The sequence below is a fragment of the Zonotrichia leucophrys genome, chromosome 1A, assembly GCF_028769735.1.
Source record: "Zonotrichia leucophrys gambelii isolate GWCS_2022_RI chromosome 1A, RI_Zleu_2.0, whole genome shotgun sequence".
Lineage (NCBI taxonomy): Eukaryota > Metazoa > Chordata > Aves > Passeriformes > Passerellidae > Zonotrichia > Zonotrichia leucophrys.
Window position 1 is genome coordinate 56,568,924 of NC_088170.1, and position 22,524 is coordinate 56,591,447.

Sequence of the window (22,524 nt, forward strand, 5' to 3'; positions counted from 1 at the left end):
GGGACTTCAGAGGAGGCTGGAGAGGGACATTTTACAAGGGCATATAACAATAGGACAAGAGGGAAGTTTTAAACTAAATGAGGGAAGGTTTAGGTTAGGTTTAAGGAAGAAACTCTTTGCTGTGAGAGTGGAGAGGCACTGGAACAGACTGCCCAGAGAAGTCATGGATTCCTTTGCCTGGAAATGTTAAAGGCCAGGCTGGATGGAGCTTTGAGCAAACTTCTACTGAAGCTACACTGACCTTGAACTGACATGGAAATTTTTGTTTCTTTTGCCCATTTTTTTGAGTCTGCAGAGCAAGATAAGGCTAAAATTCAGGAATAGTATAGTTAAACTATTTGATGAGAAAAAAATTAGAAAAATTGAAAACAAATATCCTTTTATTCCTTCTCTCTCAGTCTCCTAGGTCTTAACTTAGAGTTGGAGAGTTCACACTTCTTAAGAATGTACTCACTGTTAATGGAAAAAAATTACTGGTTTTGTTTTCATTGTTTAATGGAAAAAAAATAAGAGTTTTCCATCTGCTGAAAATGCAATAATAACTAACATTAAAGTCAACTATACTTAAAAATTAGATTAATTTGTCTTGCTCATTCTGCAATATCTGTTGCTGATGATGTGAAAGAGTATTAGTTTATGAGTTGGAAATTATTGCTATATAGATAACAGTACACATTGCTAGACTTGTGTGCTAGGAACTACATATGTAACTCCAGATTTCTCATGTGTTCTTTAAAGTGTATTTGAATTAGTTTGTTTAGTTAAAGAATGTTTATGCTTGCTGAATGCATTTGATTGTTGTTCATAAAATGCATATTGCTGTAAAAGAGTCTTTTTACTTCCTAGTATTTGCTTGGATGTGGACTCTGTGCTGAGCTTTAACATATTCAGGGTCTGTGCAGCTGCTGCACCAGCTCTGACCTGAATTAAACTTGTGAAACAAAGTTTTGCATGTGGTAACATTTAGAACTCTGTCCCCTTATGAATGGTTATGTAGATATAAATGACTTCTGTCAATTTGATGGGATCTGAGCATGTTCAAAAGAAGATGCAGACATTCACTTTTCTGGATTTTCGCTTTCATCTAATGTATATTCCTGTTAAATAGTGTAAACTACACTTCTGCCTGAGGTGGCAAATGTTAACTTTTCCCTTTGTAGTATAAGTACCTTATTTCCATTATGTGTACTTAAAAGCTGTATGTACAGTCCCGTTCAGTGTTTTATTTGTATAGTGAATTTCCACTAATATTTGTTTGTCTGCACACAGTAGTAGAGGATAAAGATTTTTGCAGGTTGCATTTCAACATTTTTTCCTAATGTTACACATACATCTAGGTGCATTTGCAGTTTTGTAGCTTCAATTTTTTTTCTTGCTTTTTGTTAATTGCCTAGTTGACTGTGGGTTACTATATCCTGTACAAATGAAGGAAGATAATAGAACAACTATTTTTGGTGTGCCCAGTGCATGCCCTAAGTAGAACACTTGCCGTGTTGTTTATTGACTGTTAGTGTGCATTCTAATTTGTGTTTCCTGGCAGTGTTGTTTGTGTTGGTGGGGACGGCATGTTCAGTGAAGTGATGCATGGTCTCATTGGAAGAATGCAGAAGGACTCTGGCATAGACCAAAATAATCCCAAAGCATCGTTAGTCCAGTGCAATATAAGGATTGGCATAATTCCTGCTGGTAAGAAAGGGCTAACTTTCAGTTTAATTTATTCATTCATTCTTGAAATTTTTTCCTTATTCATAGCTTGATTAATTTAGTCCTGAGTGTAAGATCTGAGCAATGATATTCTATCAAGACATTAACAAAAGCTGTTTGTATCCATATAACAGTTTTGATCACGTGCAATTTTTTTAGGAAGAATATTTTGTAAAGGAAATCAAATCTTAATGTAACTTCAGAATTTAATAACTATCTTTTTTAGTGTCTTACTGTGTGTTAGTATGAGATAAGATGTTGACAGTAGTACCCTTCTAAACATTAAGGAGTGGAATTTACTAAACAGAAATTTACCTGATAAATATTTTTCCAGTTCCAAATCAACTAATTGAGTTAGAATTATAATGAGAACTTTCTGCTGGTCTGGCAAACTCCAAACAAATGCTAAGATTCCTGGACTCTCTTTACTTCCATTTGTTCTCACAACAAGTACAGGGCATCTACAACTGAGGAACAGTTCTCATTTTCCAGACCAAGTTGCAGGCTCTGCCCCTTGTTAGAGGGGCTACACATTCACAGTTGTCAATTTCAGCCACTTTTTCAGGCAGTCCTGACTGCTGTCATTTGAGAGAATTCATTCTTCAAACTGAGGTTTTTCTTGATATGATTGTTGTGATTATTATTGACCATAAAGGTATTCTTTGGATCAGTCTTACTGTTTTCAGTCTGGTGTCCCAGCTGTTACCTCATCCTTTCCCTTTGGTCCTCAAAGATTCCTTCAAAAGCAGATTAACATATTTGCTTTCTCTTACAGGACTGAATTAACTGTTTTAACTCTTTAACAGGGAACAGTCCAGTATCTTTTCTATGCTGTTCACTTTTCTTGTCTGATGCTTGAGCTTTGAATTAAAAAGCTGGGCATGAAATAAACATTGTAAGCTTCTGGTTAGAATTAAAATAAAGGCTTCTGAGAAAATTTAGTTCAGGTTATAAAACTATACCAAGTGAAGTACAACATTTGTACTCTCAAGCTATGGGTGACTAATTTTATGTTCCTTTCATCTTTGTGAAAAATGTATCCAGACCCAAATGTTCTGAATTGTTACTTGCAAGAAGCTTAACCTTTTCTGCCTGCAGTATAATAAATGTTTGGTATGTAAAAGTTGCAATGTGAATATCCCCTTATGGTTTTTCACCCTCCTATTATATTTAAGTATATTCTGATTTTATTTGTTACAGCTTTGTATTAAAGTCAGTATTTATAATGAACTTCACAAGAATAGAATTCAAAGTGGTGTTCTTCTCATCCTTTTTCTTGCTTGGGCAAATTTCTTGAACTAAAGGTATTTTGCTTACATGACTGGTTTTAGGAGATTTTGCCTACTGGAGATATGTGACCCTAAGAAGATACAATTGAAAAACCAGAACCTCAATATTAAGAGCTATTTCTTTGTCCTCAGGAAAGATTAATCTTGCTTTTTCAACATTATCTTAAAGCATTTTTTCATTGGGTGCATTACTTTTGCACCCAAAAAGTATGAACTTCATTGACATTTTAATTTTGTTAGCATGTATCAAGTCACTTCTCTTACATTTTTTAATGTTTTGTTTTGTTTTGTCCACTGTATCCTTTTGCTATTTGAATGTGTACTTTATGTTCTATTCCTAGATCTGACATGAGGCCTTGTAATCAATGCTATAGTTCAAATATTTTCTCCAAGTTATTATTCAAATCCCTCAGAAGTTTTTATAATGATGTGTAAGGAAGCTGACCTTCAAGTTCTTTTAATTAAGTGTTTGGAAATAGAGAGGATAATATATATCCTGATCTGTTTGTTTATTGTATGGTATTTATATATGATATTTAAAATGATCCATTTCTGTGTATATGGGAAAGTGCTTATTTATTGAAAAAGGTTGTCAAGTCACTGAACAAATCTTGACACATCTAGTCATTATAGTAACTTTAAATTGAATATGAGACAGCATAACCCTCCCTCAAGGCAGCAAGGTTTGGGGTTTTTTTTCTGGTTTGTATTTTTCCAGCCCATGGTGAAGCTGTTCTGTATTCATCTTTGCTTGATACAATGGAGTTCTGACCATGTATTGACCCCAAAAGATTCTCTAGCTCTATCACTAGTGCAAGAAGTCTGTTCCAAAAATAAGTGAAATTCTTAAGACCTTTTTTGTTTTTTTTAAAACGAAATCAATAGTCCTGAAATACTAGTCAAAAGTAATAACTAAATACTAATAATGCATCTAATAAAACTTCATCCATTGTGTTCTACTTCTTTATAACCAACCTTTTTAAAATATCCTAGGAACTCATTAATAGATATTGAAAACAAAGACTACCCATAGTTTAGAGATGAAGATCTAAAGCTCTCTTAGTCTTCTGATACATAGAGATGGTTTACTCAGTGATGACAGGAGCCTGGGGTAAGGAGACAGTGGATCAGTGTTTTCACCTTTTTTATCACTTAGTTCCTGATATCATTGTGCTAAGAGAAACATGGCAGGTTGTGGTTTGTGGTTGTGATTAAACAGTTTCTGTATTCAAACAAAACTAAATTCAGCGGATGGTCTTTGCTCAGAGACTGACAATTTAATTGTACAGAGGTTTGAAATTACAAGTGAAAGAGATTTAATGCTAAAACACTCATCTAAATGACTGGGTTTCAGTGATAAGCTTTATTTCATAGCAGAATTCCATTGTGCAGACTTTTTTTTTTGAACGTTGAATACTATTTGTATATCATAATTCTAACTTTCTGTAGCAAGTCCCTGCTTGGCTCTTTTTTTTTTTTCTTGAACAGTTATGTCAGTTTCCCAACAGCCTCTTTCTTTTTGTTTGTTGTGTATTGTTGAAAAATATAATTTATTCTTATTGCATTATCGAACATTTCTATGAAATAACTTGTGGTTCTGTTGACCTGGATAAAAGACTTCTACTCAAGTGGCAGTTTTAACTTCTGAATTTCTCTTAGTTGCAGCCGTTCTTCAAATCTGTCAGTGGAAATTGACTGTTTGCCATTGTAAATGGATTTGCTGTTAGGAGTACTTAGAAGCTGTATTGTATTTCTGAAAACTTCTGTTTAGTTATTTTTTTCCTCTAGGCCTTAAAAGGTAGTTATTTCTTACTAGCCTTAAAAGCACTTTCAGCCATGTGCTTTCACTGCATTCAGACTAATAATATGTGTCCATAGAACTTCAGTGCAGAGAATGATTCCTGATACAGCTTGGACACTGATGTTTCATCCGCATGTTTTATTATTAAAATTGCACCCTCTGGAGTAAGCCAAAGTAATTTGCTGTTCTTATTACATAGAATATAATGCTGTTCTTCACATAGAATAGGAGGACAAAGCTGTCAACTGCTGTTCTTTTTTTAGTTTAAAATTAATCTTAGCAGATAAGAAAAAACAAACCCACTTCACTCTGTTGTTGTACTCTGTTGTATTGCATTCATTACAAAAATCAAGTCTGCAACCCACTGTGGGGGAAAATCTAAGCTCTTGGGAATACTGAGTAAAGTATAGACACAAAGTTAATAGCTATAGTGATTTTAGGTTTCTAGTGTATCCAGATTGGGTTCTGGTGGTCAGCTCTGTACTGTTTAGATTGAAGGATGCAGTATGATTATAATCAGAATGTTGATGTGTCACGGAGGATTCATTCACAAACTTAAAAAATAGATTCAAGTTGTGAAGTGTGACTGGACTCATACTGCTGCCATTTAGAATGTAAAATTATCTTTAAAATGTGTTAAAGCATAGCAATAAAAGCTATCTTTCTTGTTTAATTACTCCAAGTGGTCTGTTCTCAGCCTTCTCAGCTACAAAGCTTGTAATATTTAATGATCTTTGCCATTTAGTTTCAAAGCTCACTATATCCACTTTGAAATCTGAAGTGCATGTTTTATGCTTCTCCTTCAGTACTTTAAATCCATTGAACTTCTTGAAATGATAGTCTTAGGGCTAAATACTGCACTTAATATTGTGGGCCTGTCATGGAGACAAGTAAGTCAATATTACTTACACCTGTAATGTTAATTTCATCTCTAAAATCTGCCATTATTAGATTAAACAATTTTTGTTGTCTTGTGTTACTGAGCTACGCTGAAGTAATTATCTACCAAAAAAATTCTACACCAAAGCCTTTCTGGACTGTTTCTCTTTAAGCCAGTCTGCTGTTCTGCAGATGAAACTTGAGTTCTTGGTTTCTGTATGTTTAAAGGAAGATATACAGAACTTTGAGTACGTACATGGGTTGTAAGCCCAGAGCCTTCATCTCTCCCTGTAGCAGTAGCTTCTCCCCTTATTTTGAACATGCCAGCTCCTTGTCATTTAAGAAGTACTTCTCAGAAAAGTAGATCTGTAGAATTTTTCAAAATATTAAATGCTGCTTGATCCAAAACCATGCAGTTACACTGTCATTAGGGCAGTTTACCTGAAATTTCATCTGTATGATGACTGCATGGATTATAGATTCACAAAAACCGCACAAATATGAGATCCCCACTGAAGTTAGTATTCTACCTTTTTTTCACTACAAATATTGTTCTTATACTAATTTGTCTGAGGATTCTCTAGGTGGCATGGGAGCATCTGTTTCTGTCAAGAGTATCTCACATAGAGCAATGCTCATAAGCTCTAAAAGTATTTCTATTTCTTTATTAAATTCATGGTTTTCCATAGGATCAGCATCTAGCTGACATGCTTCTGTCACCTGCTTATTTTTGTACTTCAATTGTTTGTAGTTTTTGTTTTCCATCAATAAAAGCACAAAAATAAATATATGTACCTCACACTATGTGTGTGTTTTGGTTTAAGAAACCTTACTTGTAAGTTAGTAGTCTAATCATGATTCAGATTATTAAGTCTAGCACTTTGTCTGTCGTTGGTCCACCAATCAATGGCATGAACTCTTCCATACAACTAGCAAATTATCTGAGTTTTGCTTTACTACTTTGGTAGTTCTATTATCAATTTAAACTTTTGAAGTGGTGTCTGAATGTACCTGTCTGCATGACTTGTCTGCTCACAAATATCTATCAATGTTGACATGCAAAGGGGAAATCTGTGATTTGGCTGTAGTTCATTCTGTGTAATGCAGTCCCTCACTTTGCTTTCTTTAATATTGCTTTAACAAAACTTATGCAGAGTACCTTCTCATTCATACTTCAATAAATATCTTGATTGTTCTTCCTTGTGATTGATTAACTAAAAGGAAGGATTTCCTGAATTTTTATATCATTAAATGTATTTATATAAACTATTTCATTTTTCATACTTGCAGAGGAAAAAAACACAGAACTTGCCTGTGTAACAACCATGTGGCTGTATGAGACCTCCTAATAAAAAACAACTTTAAGGAGAATGAGTGATGTGTGGTAAAGATTCAAAGTAATTATACCTACTTTATCAAACACAAAATGTTGTGCCTTTTACATATTTCATGTTTTCAGTGAGTTCTTAACATCAAAGTCTCTGGGATGAAAGCTTTCTTTAGCTGGGAGAATTCAGACATTTAGCATCTGCCTATAGTATGGTGATGTGGCGCCACCATTGTTGAAATGTACTGGCCCTATGCAAGATGACTGTAGTGCTAGAGTAGGAGTTGGAGGACAAGCAGAATAATCTGCAGCACTGGTGGTTGGTTGCATTTTAGGTAAAGGAATTAATATCCTTAAGAGAAGTTTCAGTTTGAAACTGACACGTGAATTTTCATGCTTACATTTGGTGTTTGCATTGAGATGGGCATCTAAACTTATAGCAGAGAACATCTGGTCAAGAGGATCAGCAGAGCCTCTTGATCTTCTGTAGCATCTGCTTGTCACATGCAGATGTCTTGCTTCCCAAGGCCTTTCCCTGAGGCCTGTGTGTGAGTACCTTGACTCAAGCTGAAGCTGCCATCAGCAATTCCTGGCAGTATGTCCTTGACCAGGGCTGAAGCTTTGGCATATTGTCTGCAGTGTAACGTGCACTCATATAGCTATGTGTGTCTTAAACTGAAACTTAATCATTGCTTTGCATGCTGATTTTCTTCTCTGGTAAGAAACCAATGCAATAATTAGTTTCTATACTGAATGAGTTTGTCTTTTTTTAAAGTGAATTAGGACCGAGTTAGCAAGTAGTCCAACTACTTCCTTCACATTTCCATGTAGTTCTCTGCAATCCATAAAAACCTCTTTTATGTTCCTTCAGTCAGGCTGTTGCCCTTAAAAATCCCCAAAGAAAATCTGGCAGAGTATGTGTATAATTTTTCTGTTGGTTTAGTCAGAGTGTACAATACCCACCACTTAACATTAGTCATGCTCTATGGGAAGCTTCTTGCCTGAACTGAGTGCTCTGGCAATCCTAAGATATTAATCATGGGATATTATTCAAGATATATTTACATTCTAATCCTGCTTTTCATATCAGGCTTATACTGATGAAATAACCCAGATTTTGGTGGGTTTGTGTGTCCATCTGTTCAGAATGTTGTGGCAGCAGTTGTAGATTCCACATCTAGTGAAGATTGCCCTGAAGATCTAGAAGTCTTGTTTAGTTAGGTATTCAAAAGAATTCAAACCCTTAGTCATCATGAACATTTTTGTGACCTTTAAGCAAGTACTGTTAGGTTCATGCTTGGTGTGGTGTTATGGCAATTTACATTCCCTTTTCATGTGTGTGGAATGCTATAGTAGTTACATCCATGTAAATAGGTCACTGGTTTTGTTGCTCCATACTACCAGCTCCAAGAGGAAAAAGCCCAACAGTGTTTTGCTGTTGGTATGTCTCCCATTTTAGAATCTCAGAATTAATTTCAGACTTCAGTTTTAATTTTAGACCTTTCTTACTAGTTAATGAATAGAAATGTAAATAAGTCCTGTGTAATTGCCAAACAGATGAATCAGCTTTTAATTGAATGTAGAAGATCACAGGGAGATGGGCCTCTGGTGTTGAAAAGTAGCTTGCACAAATTCCCCTCTTCTCCTCCCATCTGTGTGTAAAACCACTTGGAAGCTCTGTTTGCGTCAAGACAAATGTAATTGAGGTAATTGTAGGAGCAGAACGCACACAGATGTGGAAGAAATGAGAAATGCTGGATTAAGTGTTAGGCTTGTACATTCAGCAGTAGAAGTTTAGGCCAGATCTCTCAGGGATCATTTGTTTTTCTTTTCAAAAGTAGTCAGAGTTTTCTGTTCATGAGCATAGGAGACAATATGAATCTTGGCAGTAAAGTATAGCTTCAGCTTCAGAAGTCCACCTAATATTTTCTTTTATAGAACCTTAAGTGTAGCACAAGATCATCATCTGAGTACTCCATCTGTTGTGATACTGAGGGAGATTGGAGTTCTCTGTCCTGCAGTGGCATATGCCTGTAATGGTTCACTGGCACTGTCTTGTACCTCGAGGTCTGTTTAGTCACACTGATTCTTTTGCCCTGCAGTTCTGTGATATTCTCTTTAACTGGCTCCTGGAGATGCTGCTTGTTCACTGTGGTAGATTTCTGCATAACATTTACTTGGTGAAAGCTTCTGTCCTGCCATTCACAGGCAGGGGAAGTGATGTCAATCTTCTGAAAAGGAAAGGATTTTCTTTGCTCCCATTATTAATTGCTAATGCCCTGGCTATTTCCAAAATGAAAAAGAACTGAAAGTGGTTTTTAAATAATGGTTGCTTGTTCCTCCATTTTTAGTTTCTATTTCAATTTGATAAGGCCTCAGAAATCAAGTACACTGTATTTGAGCTGCTCTTCCACCTAGTGCATTGGTAGGAAATCTGAGAACATGTATGTGGACAAAGTTTCTCTTTTCAGACATCTACCTTTGACTTTAAAGGAATTCAGTTTCGTGGAAGGGATGGGAGAAACTGTAAGATAAATTCAGAGTTAGGTGCTGCAACAAATACACTTCTGTCTCTCTGAATCTGAGTTCCAAGTTCCTGCTGCTGAGCAGAAACCAGATCCCTATGTTAGGCTCTTGTTTTCTGTAGGAACCAGGGAGAGTTGTCCATTTCTGAACAGCATTTAGGTGAAACCTAAAGCTTCCCTGCTTTCTTCTTGTAGGTATTTTGCATCAAGTCTGTAAAGGTACATCTCTGTCCATTTTGTTACCCTATCTAGAAACTAATTCCTGAAAGCAAGTATTTTTACTAATTTTCAAATAATAGACCAGAGCAGAAATTTCTGGTATAAGATGACATCCTGAAATTTAGATCAGTACCACAAAAAACAGCAGACCAGTCAATTTCTCTTCCTTTCATGAGATCTCAATGAGCAAGAAATCCTAAACAGAGGAGAATCAATGGATGCCTGCTTCATTTGATATAAAAGCTATAATGTAATAGTGAAATTTTCCATGTAAATTAACTCCCTTCACAACTGCTACATGTTTATTGCTTATATTGTGAAATTTTTGTACTTTATATGGAGAGCAATAACTTGTATTCATTGGGCGGTGGATGTTACAGTTTAAATAATAAAAATAATAGTACAGTATTCCTGTATTTACTTTTTACCATAAAATGGAAAGGAGCAAACCAAAGGAACATAATGCTTTTTTTGGAGGACTGCACCAATAATACTTGTTTTGCAAAGATACAAATTAATGCCTAGTTTTTTGTTTTTCAGGATCAACAGATTGCATATGCTATTCAACTGTTGGCATTTCTGATCCAGTAACTTCAGCTCTTCATATTATTGTAGGTGGGTGGTCACAGTTTGCTGTGTTGTTACAAAAACAATGGAAGTAGCCCAAAATACATTTTCATTTAGTTCTTTATTTATGTCTGTGAAATGTAATTTGAACATAATGGCTGAGTTGAAATACAAAGTTTTTTTCTGGGATTTAAGTCTCTGATTTGAAATATAGGAGGTTAAAAACTGATTGCTTTCTCTACAGTAATTCATTGTTTTCAAGGGAACAACATTTCAAAAATATTGTGCTGAAGTTTTCATGAATTCTGTCATTCTTTTGAAATAAACATTCTTTTGAAATTGAAATAAACATTATTTTGAAATAAAGTAAATAGCAATAAGCATCAGTTGTTGGACTATCTCTCTATATATATGTATATCTATCTTAGAGAAAAAGAAAAGCTTTGAGAAATGCATGTACACTTGAATGGTACTATTTTGTGCTCGTTGTCCAATTGTCCTGGGCAATTCAATATTCCCTTGCCAAGTTAGAGTTACAATGCCTTCTGATATCATTACTGAGTAACAGCTGCAGTTTTAGGATCTGGTGTTGCAAAGATTTACACGTCTTTCTCTTCCTAACCTGTGGTTTACTCTGTTCAGCATCAGGAGTTAAAGCCTTTAGACTAGGGTTAGAAAGATGTGGCTTCATTTTATCATAGTATTTTAGCTGTGTTAAGTCCCAGAATTACAGAATGGGTCAGGTTGGAACAGTGATCACCTGGTCCAACCTTCCTGTGAAACAGAAAAACCCCAAACACCAAAATACCAAACAAAGCAAAAAAACCCACCCCAACTCCCACCATCACTCCAAAGTTTGCATGACAAGGACCTCAGAGAAGTGGCGTATTCGTTGTTCTTCGGGATTTCCAAGACTTGACTGGATAAGCCCTGAGTAACCTGATGGAACCTCATAGCTGAACCTGGTCTGAGTGGAAGGTTTGATGAGAAACCCCCAAAGGCTCCTTGCAGCTTGAATTATCCTCTGATGATATGCCACAGAGGTTAAAGTAGTACCCAGGAGAAGTACAGGAGATACTGCATCAGTCTGCTTAGGGAAAGGGGCTGTCAAGCATTGACACGGGGTGCCAGTACTTAGAAGACAAGATGTGGCACTTAGGGACATGGTTTAGTAGTGACCTTGAGGAGGCTGGGTTGAGATTTGGACTTGATGATCCCAAAGGCCTTTTCCAATCTCAATAGTTCTTCAACTCTATCCCCTCCTACTGCTACAGGGTAAAGGACTGCAAATTCTTCATTACACATTTTTAGTATACTGAGCCTTCTCTTCTCACTCAGTTTTTAATGCTTTTGAAGTAAGAAATTAAATTAGTATTAAAAATTATATTTCCTTTTCTTTATGTGTAAGAAGTATATGCATTTATTACATATATATTGACATAAATGCAATATGTATTTTTTATTTTTAATGACTTTGCAGTGTTAAAGTTACTGTCATGCTTGCAGCTGCAAATGAAATAAGGCTTGACAAACCCTTGTACTTCTAATCTTCATAGGTGACTGTCAGCCTCTGGATGTCTCTTCTGTACATCACAATGACACATTTTTGAAATACTCTGTGTCATTGCTGGGTTATGGGTTTTATGGAGATATATTAAAAGACAGTGAGAAGAAGCGGTGGATGGGTCCAATGAGATATGACTACTCAGGTAATTTTTTTAGTTACTACATTATTTTGTCAGCATGTAAGCATATTGAAGCAATTGGTTTATTCTCTCCAAACCAACCTTCTTTCAAGCTTGTAAACATCAGAAACATACTGAGCCTGATTTTAAACTCCTTGTAGTACCAAATATATTGAATTACATTATATAAAGCTCTGTAACTTTGGGGTTAACATTGAGAGTGGGCTCAAAAAATTTGTGTTGAATATGTGCCACCTATTGAAAATGGCCTGAAAAGTAATAACTTCTCTGTCCTAATCATTTGACTTTCTTTCTAGTCACTTAAAGAGAGATAGGTACTCCTCTGTATTGAACATTCAGTTAATGGAATGAATTGTTAATTTTGCCCTTATAGAGAGAGATGAGTGATTTAGTCTTGTTACCTAATGTTTGGATAAACCCTATGCTAGTGGAAAGTATCTTTTGCCTTGTTTGATTTATCTTGTGTTAGGGAAAGAAGATGCATGAGGAAAGTTTTAGTGCAGGCAAATTTTAAGATATGTATATAACTAAATATTTTAGTTGGTTTTTAAAGCTGTCAAGTGAAATAATGGCACTTCTGACAAATGTTAAAACATTGGAGCGCTGCTGTGGTATTTTCTTGTTCCTTACAGTCTAAAACATCATAAGAAAAGGACTTCTGAGCTTGAGGAGGGCTATTGTTTTGCAGTCCTTAGAGAAGGAAAGAGATGAAAAATCAAGGAATGTATGCAGAGATATTTGCCATGTGGATTTATAATGACTTCATGCTGCATAATGCCTTTTTTTATGTAGGCTTCAAGACTTTTCTTTCTCATCACTATTATGAAGGAACAATTGCTTATCAACCAGCAAAACACACACATGGATCTCCACGAGATAAAGTGAGCTGCAGAACGGGGTAGGCTAATGTTTATCTCTGGATATTTGGTGTGAACTATTTGAAAAGGCCTTTACATAAATAGAGGTTACAGAACTGCTGGTTTTAATATCAAAACACTTACTCTAAAAGAGATAAGCTTGTAAAAACAATAATTGACTCATTAAAAAGAACTCCTCATTTTATCAGATCATTAAACAAAAATCTAATAAAGTTTTGTTAGCTGGTTCTCCTCCTCCCTCAGTTTTAAGTAAAGCAAAATATAACAGCACAGGACTCAGTTACAAGATGCTGAGGATACTATGCTGTGTTCCTACTAAGAAATCAAAAATCTGGATGGGTTGTAGCTTCTAGAAATGGAAATAATAATTCAGAAATTCTCAACTGTTCACATCCTAACTGCATCTAGAAATGTTAGCGGTTGTTTTAGTGCCATAACAGTTGGCATGGCTTGTCCTGAGGACAAGTCCTCTCAGGAATCAGCCTATTTAGCCTGTTTCTTTGTATACTACTATGATGCTGTATGAATTCCTTCTGATATGCTTCACTTGTTTCTTTAGTCAGGGGACCTGCCTTAATCTCCCAGTGCTCCTTCCTTTCTCTTTGCTTTCACCTGCTTGAAGTTATGCAGTAGTATTGATTATTCCTCTTTATATATGGATTTAACTATCAGACATAAAGTACTTGTCACAGCACCAAACAGCACAGCAGGATACAGAGAAGCCACAAACTTTGTCCAGAAACAGTAAGACTGCTGTGCCAGTGCTGTGGCACACTGGGGATCAGACTCGAGTATCAGCTGGAGCAGCTATCCTGACCCATCAGGTGCCTTCATGCACCAGAGGGTGGGGAGGCTCCAGAGGGAGAGAGCCGTCATCCAGGTTTCCATCTAGGTTTCAGGAACGGAGTAAGGAATGCTGGTGCCTCACAGGCATTCCTTATCAGTTATCAGTTATCCTTCCTGATAACTGCTGAAAGGGCAGTAGGGCCAGGCACAAGAAATTTAGGAGAATCCTGGGGTGTGGTAATGGGATTGATCATGCAGGTGATTGACAGGCTGGCTAGAACAACTGCTCTGCCAGTCTTGTTACAGAAGATAAAAAGTGGGGGTGTGATGGTTGAGGGCAGTTTTGGCAGTGGTGACCATGAAATTATAGAGTTTTAACTTCTGAGAGAAGTAAATGAGACAAAAAGTAGAATTGCAGCCTTGGACTTTGGTTTATTTGCATATCTTGGCAAGATTACATGGGAGATTGTCCTGGAGTACAAAGAGGCATAGGGGAGTTAGTTGGTACTTCCTCAGAGTTCAAGAATAATCCATTCTGATACTCAGAAACTTGATAACCAGAATAGAAAAGCAATTTGGATGAGCAAGGACAGTTGTGAGATGGGGTGTCTCCAGTATGTCAGTGTCTTTCACTGTTAGAGCAGTCAGATGTTGGAACAAGGTGCCCAGAGGTCTGTGGACTTTACCCTCACAGATCCTCAAAACCTGACTGAATAAGAAGACACTGAGCATCCTGGTCCTGTAAGACCAACTTTGAGCTCTCCTGTGAGACCAGCTTTGATCACATCAGAGATCCCTTCCAGCCTGTGTGGTCTTCTGGCTCTCTGCTGCTGTTACCTCTGACATCCAGTAATCTTTAGAACTGTGCTTAAATAACTGCACTGCCTGCAGGGCTATGATCATTCATGCCACATGAGGATTGTCAGTGCATCTTGTGGTGGGGGAAGATCTTGTAATGACTGGGTAAAATAAAAAAGTTGAAATGAATAATAGTGGAGGTCTTTCAGGAATTGAATGGTATTTTTGTTTTCAGATGTTACATTTGCAAGCAAAGTGAGAAACAGCTGGCAGAACAGAACAAGGAACATGGATTGAAGAAAGAAGGTAATTTATCAAAAGAAAGTAAAATGTGGTAGCATTACACAAATTATTCCTTTTCAGAAGATAGCAGTTCAAGTATGCATGTATTTTGTTTTTTTAAACATTGAGTTACTTGGTAAACCATTTTTTTTTCAGTTTCTGCAGAGCACCTGTAAGTGTCATCACCTCCCTGTACTCATCACTAGTGAGGCCACACCTTGAATCCTGTGGTCAGTTTTGGGCCCCTCACTTTTAAGGATGACGTTGAGGTGCTGAAACATGTCCAGAGAAGGGCAACAGAGCTGGTGAAGGATCTCGAGCACAAGTCCTGCGAGGAGCAGCTGAGGGAGCTGGGGCTGTTTAACCTGGAGAAAAGGAGGCTCAGGGGAGACCTCATCACACTCTACAACTGCCTAAAAGGTGGCTGTAGGCTTGTGGGGTTCTTTCTCTTCTTCCAGGTTATGAGTAAATGACCTCAAATTATGCCAGGGGAGGTTTAGTTTGGATATTAGGAAAAATCTCTTCACAGAAATGGTAGTCAAGCACTGGAAAAGGCAGACCATGGAAGTTGTTTCCTGGAAGGGTTCAAAAGACACATGGATGTGGCACTTGGGCAGATATGGTTTAGTGGTGTTATTTTGCCATTTGGACTCTGATTTTAGAGATCTTTTCCAAACAAAATTATTCTATGACACTGATTCTAAGTAGGTGAAAAACAGGTGTCTTCTCTAGCCAAACCTCAGAAAATTCTGATAAGATTATACTAATTTCAGTGTGTTTAGTTTCTTTTCTTAAACAAAAATAATAGTCTGTGAGCTAGGACAATGGATAAACTGTGAGGTGTCATAGAAGGAAGCAGTTCATTAAGATAACTTTTAGAATAGATCAGGATTAAAAATTTGTGTTCATTAGCAAAATGTCACCCTACTATGAGGCTGTGAACTTGTACCTAGTAACTGATCTAGTGGACTTGAGTATTTCTGTACAACATCCCACCAACACTCACTATAAATGATAAATGAGATTTCTGTCCTCTTTCTCTAGTTATGCTGTCCTTACTCTCTCTTTTATCCCCATTCTAACCCCTGTGCACACTTGTGTAGGGTTTTTTTTCTAATGAGTATCACTTTTCTTTCCTCTTGTTTAAACAAGTGTTAATAAATTCTCTTCAGTCATTCCCCCAGTTGTATCTCTTTATGTCTGGCTGCTACATCCTAATGGGAAGAAGTACTGATATTGCTACACCTGGGGCCTTGCTAGAGGAAGATAATGTAGATTCACTTGAGTTTTGCCTCCAGCTTTGGTTCATCATTTTGGATAAGCCCCTCTTAAAGAGTAGGCAGACTTCCTGTGGGTGCTTATTTCTGCCTTTACTTTGTTTTTATTTCTTATTGTAGAGCCCAGTGCATACAATTATAATTTTCTTGACAAGCATTTGGTCCTTATGACCTACATTGTCTTACAATTGCAGGTTTTTTGTACTGTGACTGTACCAGGTTCTAGGCATTTGTTAGCCAAAAGATTATGATACTGTGGAGATTCACTGCTAGCATAAAGATTTCTGTGCAACTTGAATTCCCATTACACTTGTTTTGTGCTTTCATCCTAGCTGATGCTTTCAGATCTTTGATATAGTCAAGAGATGGTCAAATCAGACTATTTCTTGGATTGTTTTAATCTATGGCCAGATTCGGCTAAAGACATTTTTTTAGAGTATAAACAATCCATAGAAATAATAATATAAATATGACAGTGGGTTTTTTGGTAAAAAAAATTGTCTTTTTGAGAAATTATTGTAGTTATAATTGCCAACCTTTTTTCTTTGCTTTGTCAGGGGGTTTATGTGCATTTTTTCATGTTTGTGTGTGTTGTTTGGTTTTTTGGTTGGTTGGTTGGTTGGTTAGTTTGGTTTTTAAATCTGCCTTTTTGTTCCCTTTCATCTAGCAAAGGAACTAATAGAAAGCTACAGGTTAGTTAGCAATCAAGACAGTTTTAGCCTACATTGCAGGTAGCCTACATTGCTGTATTAAGCAGCTGATTATGTAGGATATTGTTTACTTTTTTCCATTCTACTTCTGGTAGCTGACTTTCTTTGCAGTCTATTCTCGTATCCATGCAGTACTGGTGAGGAGCAAATACAATCAGCTACTTTTGATTCACTATAGAAAGGATGTTAAATCTCCACTTCAGAGAAGCTTTTCACTCAGCAGGGTGTCTTGGCTGACTCTTTCATTGTGCCTACCAGGTTTGTGTGTGATTCAGACCAGTTTAGAAGGATGCTTGATTGGCTGTTGCTGAACATATTTCTTTGTATTGTGCAGGAGTCTCTGTGCATGTGCTGAGTAAATGTTGACTGTTAGTCCTTTATGCTGATTTCAGCAACTTGCAGTGTTGTGTACACAATAGGCCACTGATGAGTGTCACTTATGCACTCCCTGCTTATGACTGCCCTACTGTGGGATATTTTGAGCAAATAATTAGTGCTGTTACAGTGATACACACTGCAAAATCGTTATAAAAAGAGTTGCTTATTTAAAAGGTGATTGATACCCTGACTTCATTCTTACTTTGAACAGTGAAGGTGTTCTTGGGTAACATGCTGAGATTTATACCAGATGAAAACCATCTATTACAGTAACATAAAGAAACATTTTACCTTAAGCATACTTAAAATGTTAATACCTATCTAGACACACTGATGACTAAATTACTAATGCTTCTCAGAGAAACAGCAAAAGAATTTATCAGTAAAGGGAGATGTTTGCATTTTGTTGTTTGTGTATTTTACGAACATCTCAGAAAATGTCTACTGTTTCCAGTTCCAGTAGTTTATGTTTGGTTCAGTTACCTTCGTCTCAGAGCAGGGTCTTGTCGTTTGCCTGCAGCCTGAACTGTCATTCTATAGTCTGACATTTAGATATGTCTCAGCTCTCTTAAGATGCACATTTTGAATCTGATTTAAATTGCTTCTTTTGGTAATGTCATGTTTGAAAGCAACATAAAAAGATCAGCAGTAAAGCAAGCAATACTAAAAAGCACTGTGGCAAATTAAGCAAAAATGTTGAATTTTAAAAGCCATGGTTTTTTCTTGCTATTTCTGATTTGTTTCTCAGGATGTAGAGGGGATAGTCTAGATGGAAAAGTTATGATAAAGTTTTTTGTTTTCCTTAAGTCTTTTGTCACATGGTTTACATGGTTTTTCCTGAAAAATTGTTTTTCTTGTTCTGTTACTAGAGAGTGGATAGTAAGAATTTTCAATAAATTCCAGAAAACAAGAGAAGTTCAAAGAGTGAACAACTGCAAAATACTTCAGAAACATTTTCTTTTTATTTTTCCCGATGCATAGAGCCTGGAACATGTTAATTCAAAATGAATGCATCACAGACTTCAGGTTCAAAATAATCTAGACCATTTTAATAATGATTCTCTAAAGTAAATGTGAAGTTCCTAGAACTGAGACAGTAAGGAATATCAGAATTTCAGGACATACAATATAGAGCATAAACATCATCTGTAATCTCATCAGAAAAGCACCTTGAAAATCACTGTAAGTTAACCAAAATGTGGGGAACTGAATCATGTTAGATGTTCAAGTCCATACCAGTTAACATTCCTCAAAATCTCTACCTTGTATACATAAATAAACTTAAGCATTTTTTGTTCACTCCTTAATTTTACCCCTAATGGCACTTCACTCGTCCCAGTCTTAGAACAGCATGCATGTCCATAGTCTGTTCTGCCATTCGTTACTTCTGTGGAATTGTTCATTTGAAATGAGTCCACTTACATTGGTAGGAGAAAAACAGTGTTATGGCTGCTTTTTGGCTTTTTCTTATTGTGATAAGGAAGAAAAATATGCTTAATCTAAAAATAAAAAGGCATTTTTAATATATTTTATCCATATTCAAGAGAAAACAGTTTTGGCAACAACAGCTCTGCATTGCCTGCCAATGCTTCTTTGTTCTAGAAAATGTCTCTGCTTCCTGGTAGTATCAATGCCAGCACACATTCAGTTTTCATGTAGTCTCCAACAGAGTTTCAAGGTATTGAAAAGAGGCTTTGTGTTGTTTTCCAGAAATCTCTGAAGATTTGCAAAGGAAGGTTTAACTCTGTTAATAGTTTTAATTTTGGGGCATTTGGCGCTGGAGTGGAAGCAGACTCCTGGTGTGCTGCCTGCTGGTCCTTGCTGCGCCCTGAGTCATCCCTTCCCTTTGACTTTTTAAAAATATTGTTGCTGCATTGAGGCAGAAGAGGAATATTACTTCAGAAACCAAATACTAAACTACAATCCTTGCATCATTGTTTATTTAAGATTAACAAGTTGAAGAGCAGAAATAGAATTTTAAAAAGTTAATCCCTCTGAACTTGGCCACTACAAGAGTTGTCACTTGCCTGTCCTTTCTTTTCTTATGGATTTGCAGGTTTCCCCAGATAGCACTGACCCTGAATTTGACATGCATATGCCAGAGCAGGCAAGCAGTTATGGGAGGTAGTCACAGTCAGAAGGGAGAAAGCAACTTTCTCTGTTCGTGCATGAAAAACAGATACTTAAAAATATTATTTTTAAATGTAGTTTATTTTAGATATTTATTGACAGTACATGAATATGGCCAGGGAAGAATTTTAAGTTGCCATTGATTGCTTTTTAGTGTTATTGTGAATAGATCAAATGATTACTTGTCTCCATGTCTTTATTGATGTGTTTCAGAAGGTGAAGAAGAATGGAAAGTTATAAAAGGGAAATTTCTAGCCATCAATGCAGTAAATATGAGCTGTGCCTGTCCACGAAGTCCCAAAGGTCTTTCACCAGCAGCTCATTTGGCAGATGGTTCAGCAGACCTCATCCTAGTTCGGAAATGCTCCAGATTTGATTTTCTACGGTATCTTGTCAGGCACACAAACCAAGATGATCAGGTGTGTATTCCTTTTGACAGTGTCCATCAAAGGTGTAAATATTGGTATTCTTATAGGACAGAAATAATATCTATAAAGCAGGTTTGGTTTTTTTTTAATTATGCATTTTGCATGATGCAATCTCAGCATGTGTATCATGGGGAAAAAAAGCAGCTCAAAACACTTTACCAAAGTCAACTCCTTGGCCATAGCATTTTAACAAAATTCCACTTTTGCCATCTGAACTCAGTTTTGTAACATTTTCCATGTATTTGCTGTTTGAATGACATTTCAAGTTATTTTATCACAACTGTGCCCTCATGTAATTGTCATAAAAAACTGCTCACAGCATGAGAAACTACTCACAGCATGAATAGTTGAGGTAGATGTGGTGAAGAATTATAAATCACTTTTGAGAACTGTATAAAAATGTGTTTTAGAATTAAGTTACCAGAACTGCAATTTGATTGTAGACTGCAGGCTTTTAGCAGTATTTTACTACATATTAGTGACCAGGATGAGCTTTATGCGTTCAGCTTGAAAATTATTTCTTGCATGTGTTGTAGCTGTCAGACAGGAAGATTCATCACTGCTTTAGATTCTAATATCTCTTGAAACCAAGTTATGACTGTGACTACACATATTTAATATTTGTCACAACCTGATTTTATTAACATCTCTGGAAATTACCTGAGCAATGGACTAATGTCATATCTAGTGCATAAAAGCAATAAAAAATTGCTTTTATCCCATTTTTCTCTGGGATTTGGTGGTTTTGCTGTGAGATTAAATGCAAGGTTGTACATATGTCCCAGGTTAGTGTCCACCATAAAAACCCTTCTTGGGAAACCCTTCTTGAAAACTTAAGAAAATGTGGAAGAAAAACCAAAAAGAAAAGGATGACTGTACATCACTACAGATTGGTTTTCACATTTGCTTCCCTGTCATTCCCTTCCTGTAGACACGCACAGACATACTCCATGGCCTTTGCTAAATGACCTGTCTGTATTCCATGCAGCTTGCTGAATAGTTAGCTCTGTATCTGTGAAGTTGCTTTTAGGGCTGATGGAGGCATCCTCTAATGTATTGTCGCTTCAATTGATGATTCCTGTATTAAAGCATTTGTTCAATATTGTAGTGTAAATCTGCAGCCTCAGTTTTAAGAGCAGCCTTCTAAGTGACCTGCTTTTCCTAGCTGAATTAACTAGTTAAAATTATTCCTAGTTTTTTGGAATGTAATGGGAATGGCAGGTGGGAACATCCAGGTGTGTCCCCTGAAGGGGGCAGGTGTGACACTGCCCCCTGTAAGACTGTGGATCTGTTGCATCATTTTGCATTGTATGTAGGGTCTGGGACCCCTTTGAGGCAGCCTTTGATGGGCCATGACACCCCCTCTGCTGTCCCTCATGTGGATGTCCCTTGGATGTGAAGGGTGAACCTTTCCAGGGTGAAGGCCCCTGGAGCTCCTCTGCACAGCAAAGGATGGGCATTCACTGATTCTGACCAGAGGCTTTTTCAGCACACATCCAGATCCTCTTCTCCTCTCTGCTTTGATGTGGGTCTGCTGAGCCTGGCAAGTGATAGCCCGGGGTTGTGGTCTCCACCCCAAAGATGCTGGGCATAATCCTCCTGTGCATGTATTCTGCTACCCCAGCCCAGACCTGAGTCTCTTATCTCCATCACCTTGCAGTCCAGGGCCTCAGTCAGGAGGCAAATCTAGGGTGGGATGGTCTTCCATGCAGCTTTTATTACACCATTTTGCTATAAAAGGCATTATACATTGACCGTTGAGAAGTAAGGTTTCATTTTGGCTTTGTATTTTTTTTGACTTGTGCAGTTTTTCAAAAGCAAGTATCACTTTATACTCAGGTAAGCTTCTCTAGAAAATGGGAATGGACAGACTTTCCTGGAGTACAAAATGCTGAGTGGCATAATGTATTTAATTATAATTGCCTGATTTGCTTTTTTTTTTTTCCTTGTAGTTTGACTTTCCATTTGTAGACGTTTATCGGGTTAAGTGTTTTCAATTTACATCAAAGCTTTCAGAAGACAATGAAAGCAATGTCATGGACGTTGGAAAGAAACGTTTTGGCCAGTTCTGCAGAGATCATCCAACCTGTTGCTGTAATATTGTTAATAGCACCTGGAATTGTGATGGAGAAACTCTGGATAGTTCAGCAATTGAAGTGAGGTGAGCATTGATTTTTCTGTCTATATAGCAGAACACATTGAGTCTTCTCATTGATTTTAAGGATGCTTATAAAGGCATCCCAAAAAGATGTCTGTGCATAGCAAGTTTCAGTCTTCTGATAATAAACCTTAATATTTTTGTTACCATTTTGAATCCTTTCCAGAGAATACTGCAGCCATGTATGTTGTAAATGATCACTCTGAGTGAGATGTATGGCCCTACCTTTGAAGTCATACTTACTTCTTAGGAACTGTTATTATGTGATTTAAGTGCTGAAAGTGAAGATGGTGTTGGAAAGATTCTATTTAAATGTGTGGAATGCCTCATTACTCTGAGCAATAGCTTTTCCTATTTGCTTAAGTAAGCATCTTTGCCTGACAGAAATACTGTGTCCCATACTTTGTGGGTTTTTTTGCACACAGCACAGTCTTATCTCCAATCTTCACATATGGAGAAAGAATTTTGCAGTTGTGCAAATAATCAAATTAGGAAATAAGTTTGTGAAATTTGAAAGGTTTTTTTGGTTAGTTTTTTTTGTTGTTGTTGTTATTGTTTGGATTAGTTTTGGTTCCTTGTTTTGTTTGTTGTTTTAGAACAAAGGGAGCCAAACCCATAATGTTTACATACAAGTGTTAAAATATAATCCCTTAGCAGTCCAAAGGGGAGTTTTATAAATGCT

General features: G+C 36.8%; 1 protein-coding gene across 1 annotated transcript in view; it reads left to right on the plus strand.

Annotated features, from left to right (window-relative positions):
* CERK (ceramide kinase) overlaps nucleotides 1-22,524 on the plus strand; it is a 41,265-nt gene that overhangs the window by 15,751 nt on the left and 2,990 nt on the right. The window contains exons 6-12 of the mRNA XM_064702798.1: nucleotides 1,541-1,686; nucleotides 10,285-10,359; nucleotides 11,868-12,020; nucleotides 12,810-12,915; nucleotides 14,715-14,785; nucleotides 19,470-19,675; nucleotides 21,637-21,845. Of these exons, the coding sequence (XP_064558868.1) occupies nucleotides 1,541-1,686; nucleotides 10,285-10,359; nucleotides 11,868-12,020; nucleotides 12,810-12,915; nucleotides 14,715-14,785; nucleotides 19,470-19,675; nucleotides 21,637-21,845 (966 nt within the window). The remainder of the gene's footprint in view (nucleotides 1-1,540; nucleotides 1,687-10,284; nucleotides 10,360-11,867; nucleotides 12,021-12,809; nucleotides 12,916-14,714; nucleotides 14,786-19,469; nucleotides 19,676-21,636; nucleotides 21,846-22,524) is intronic.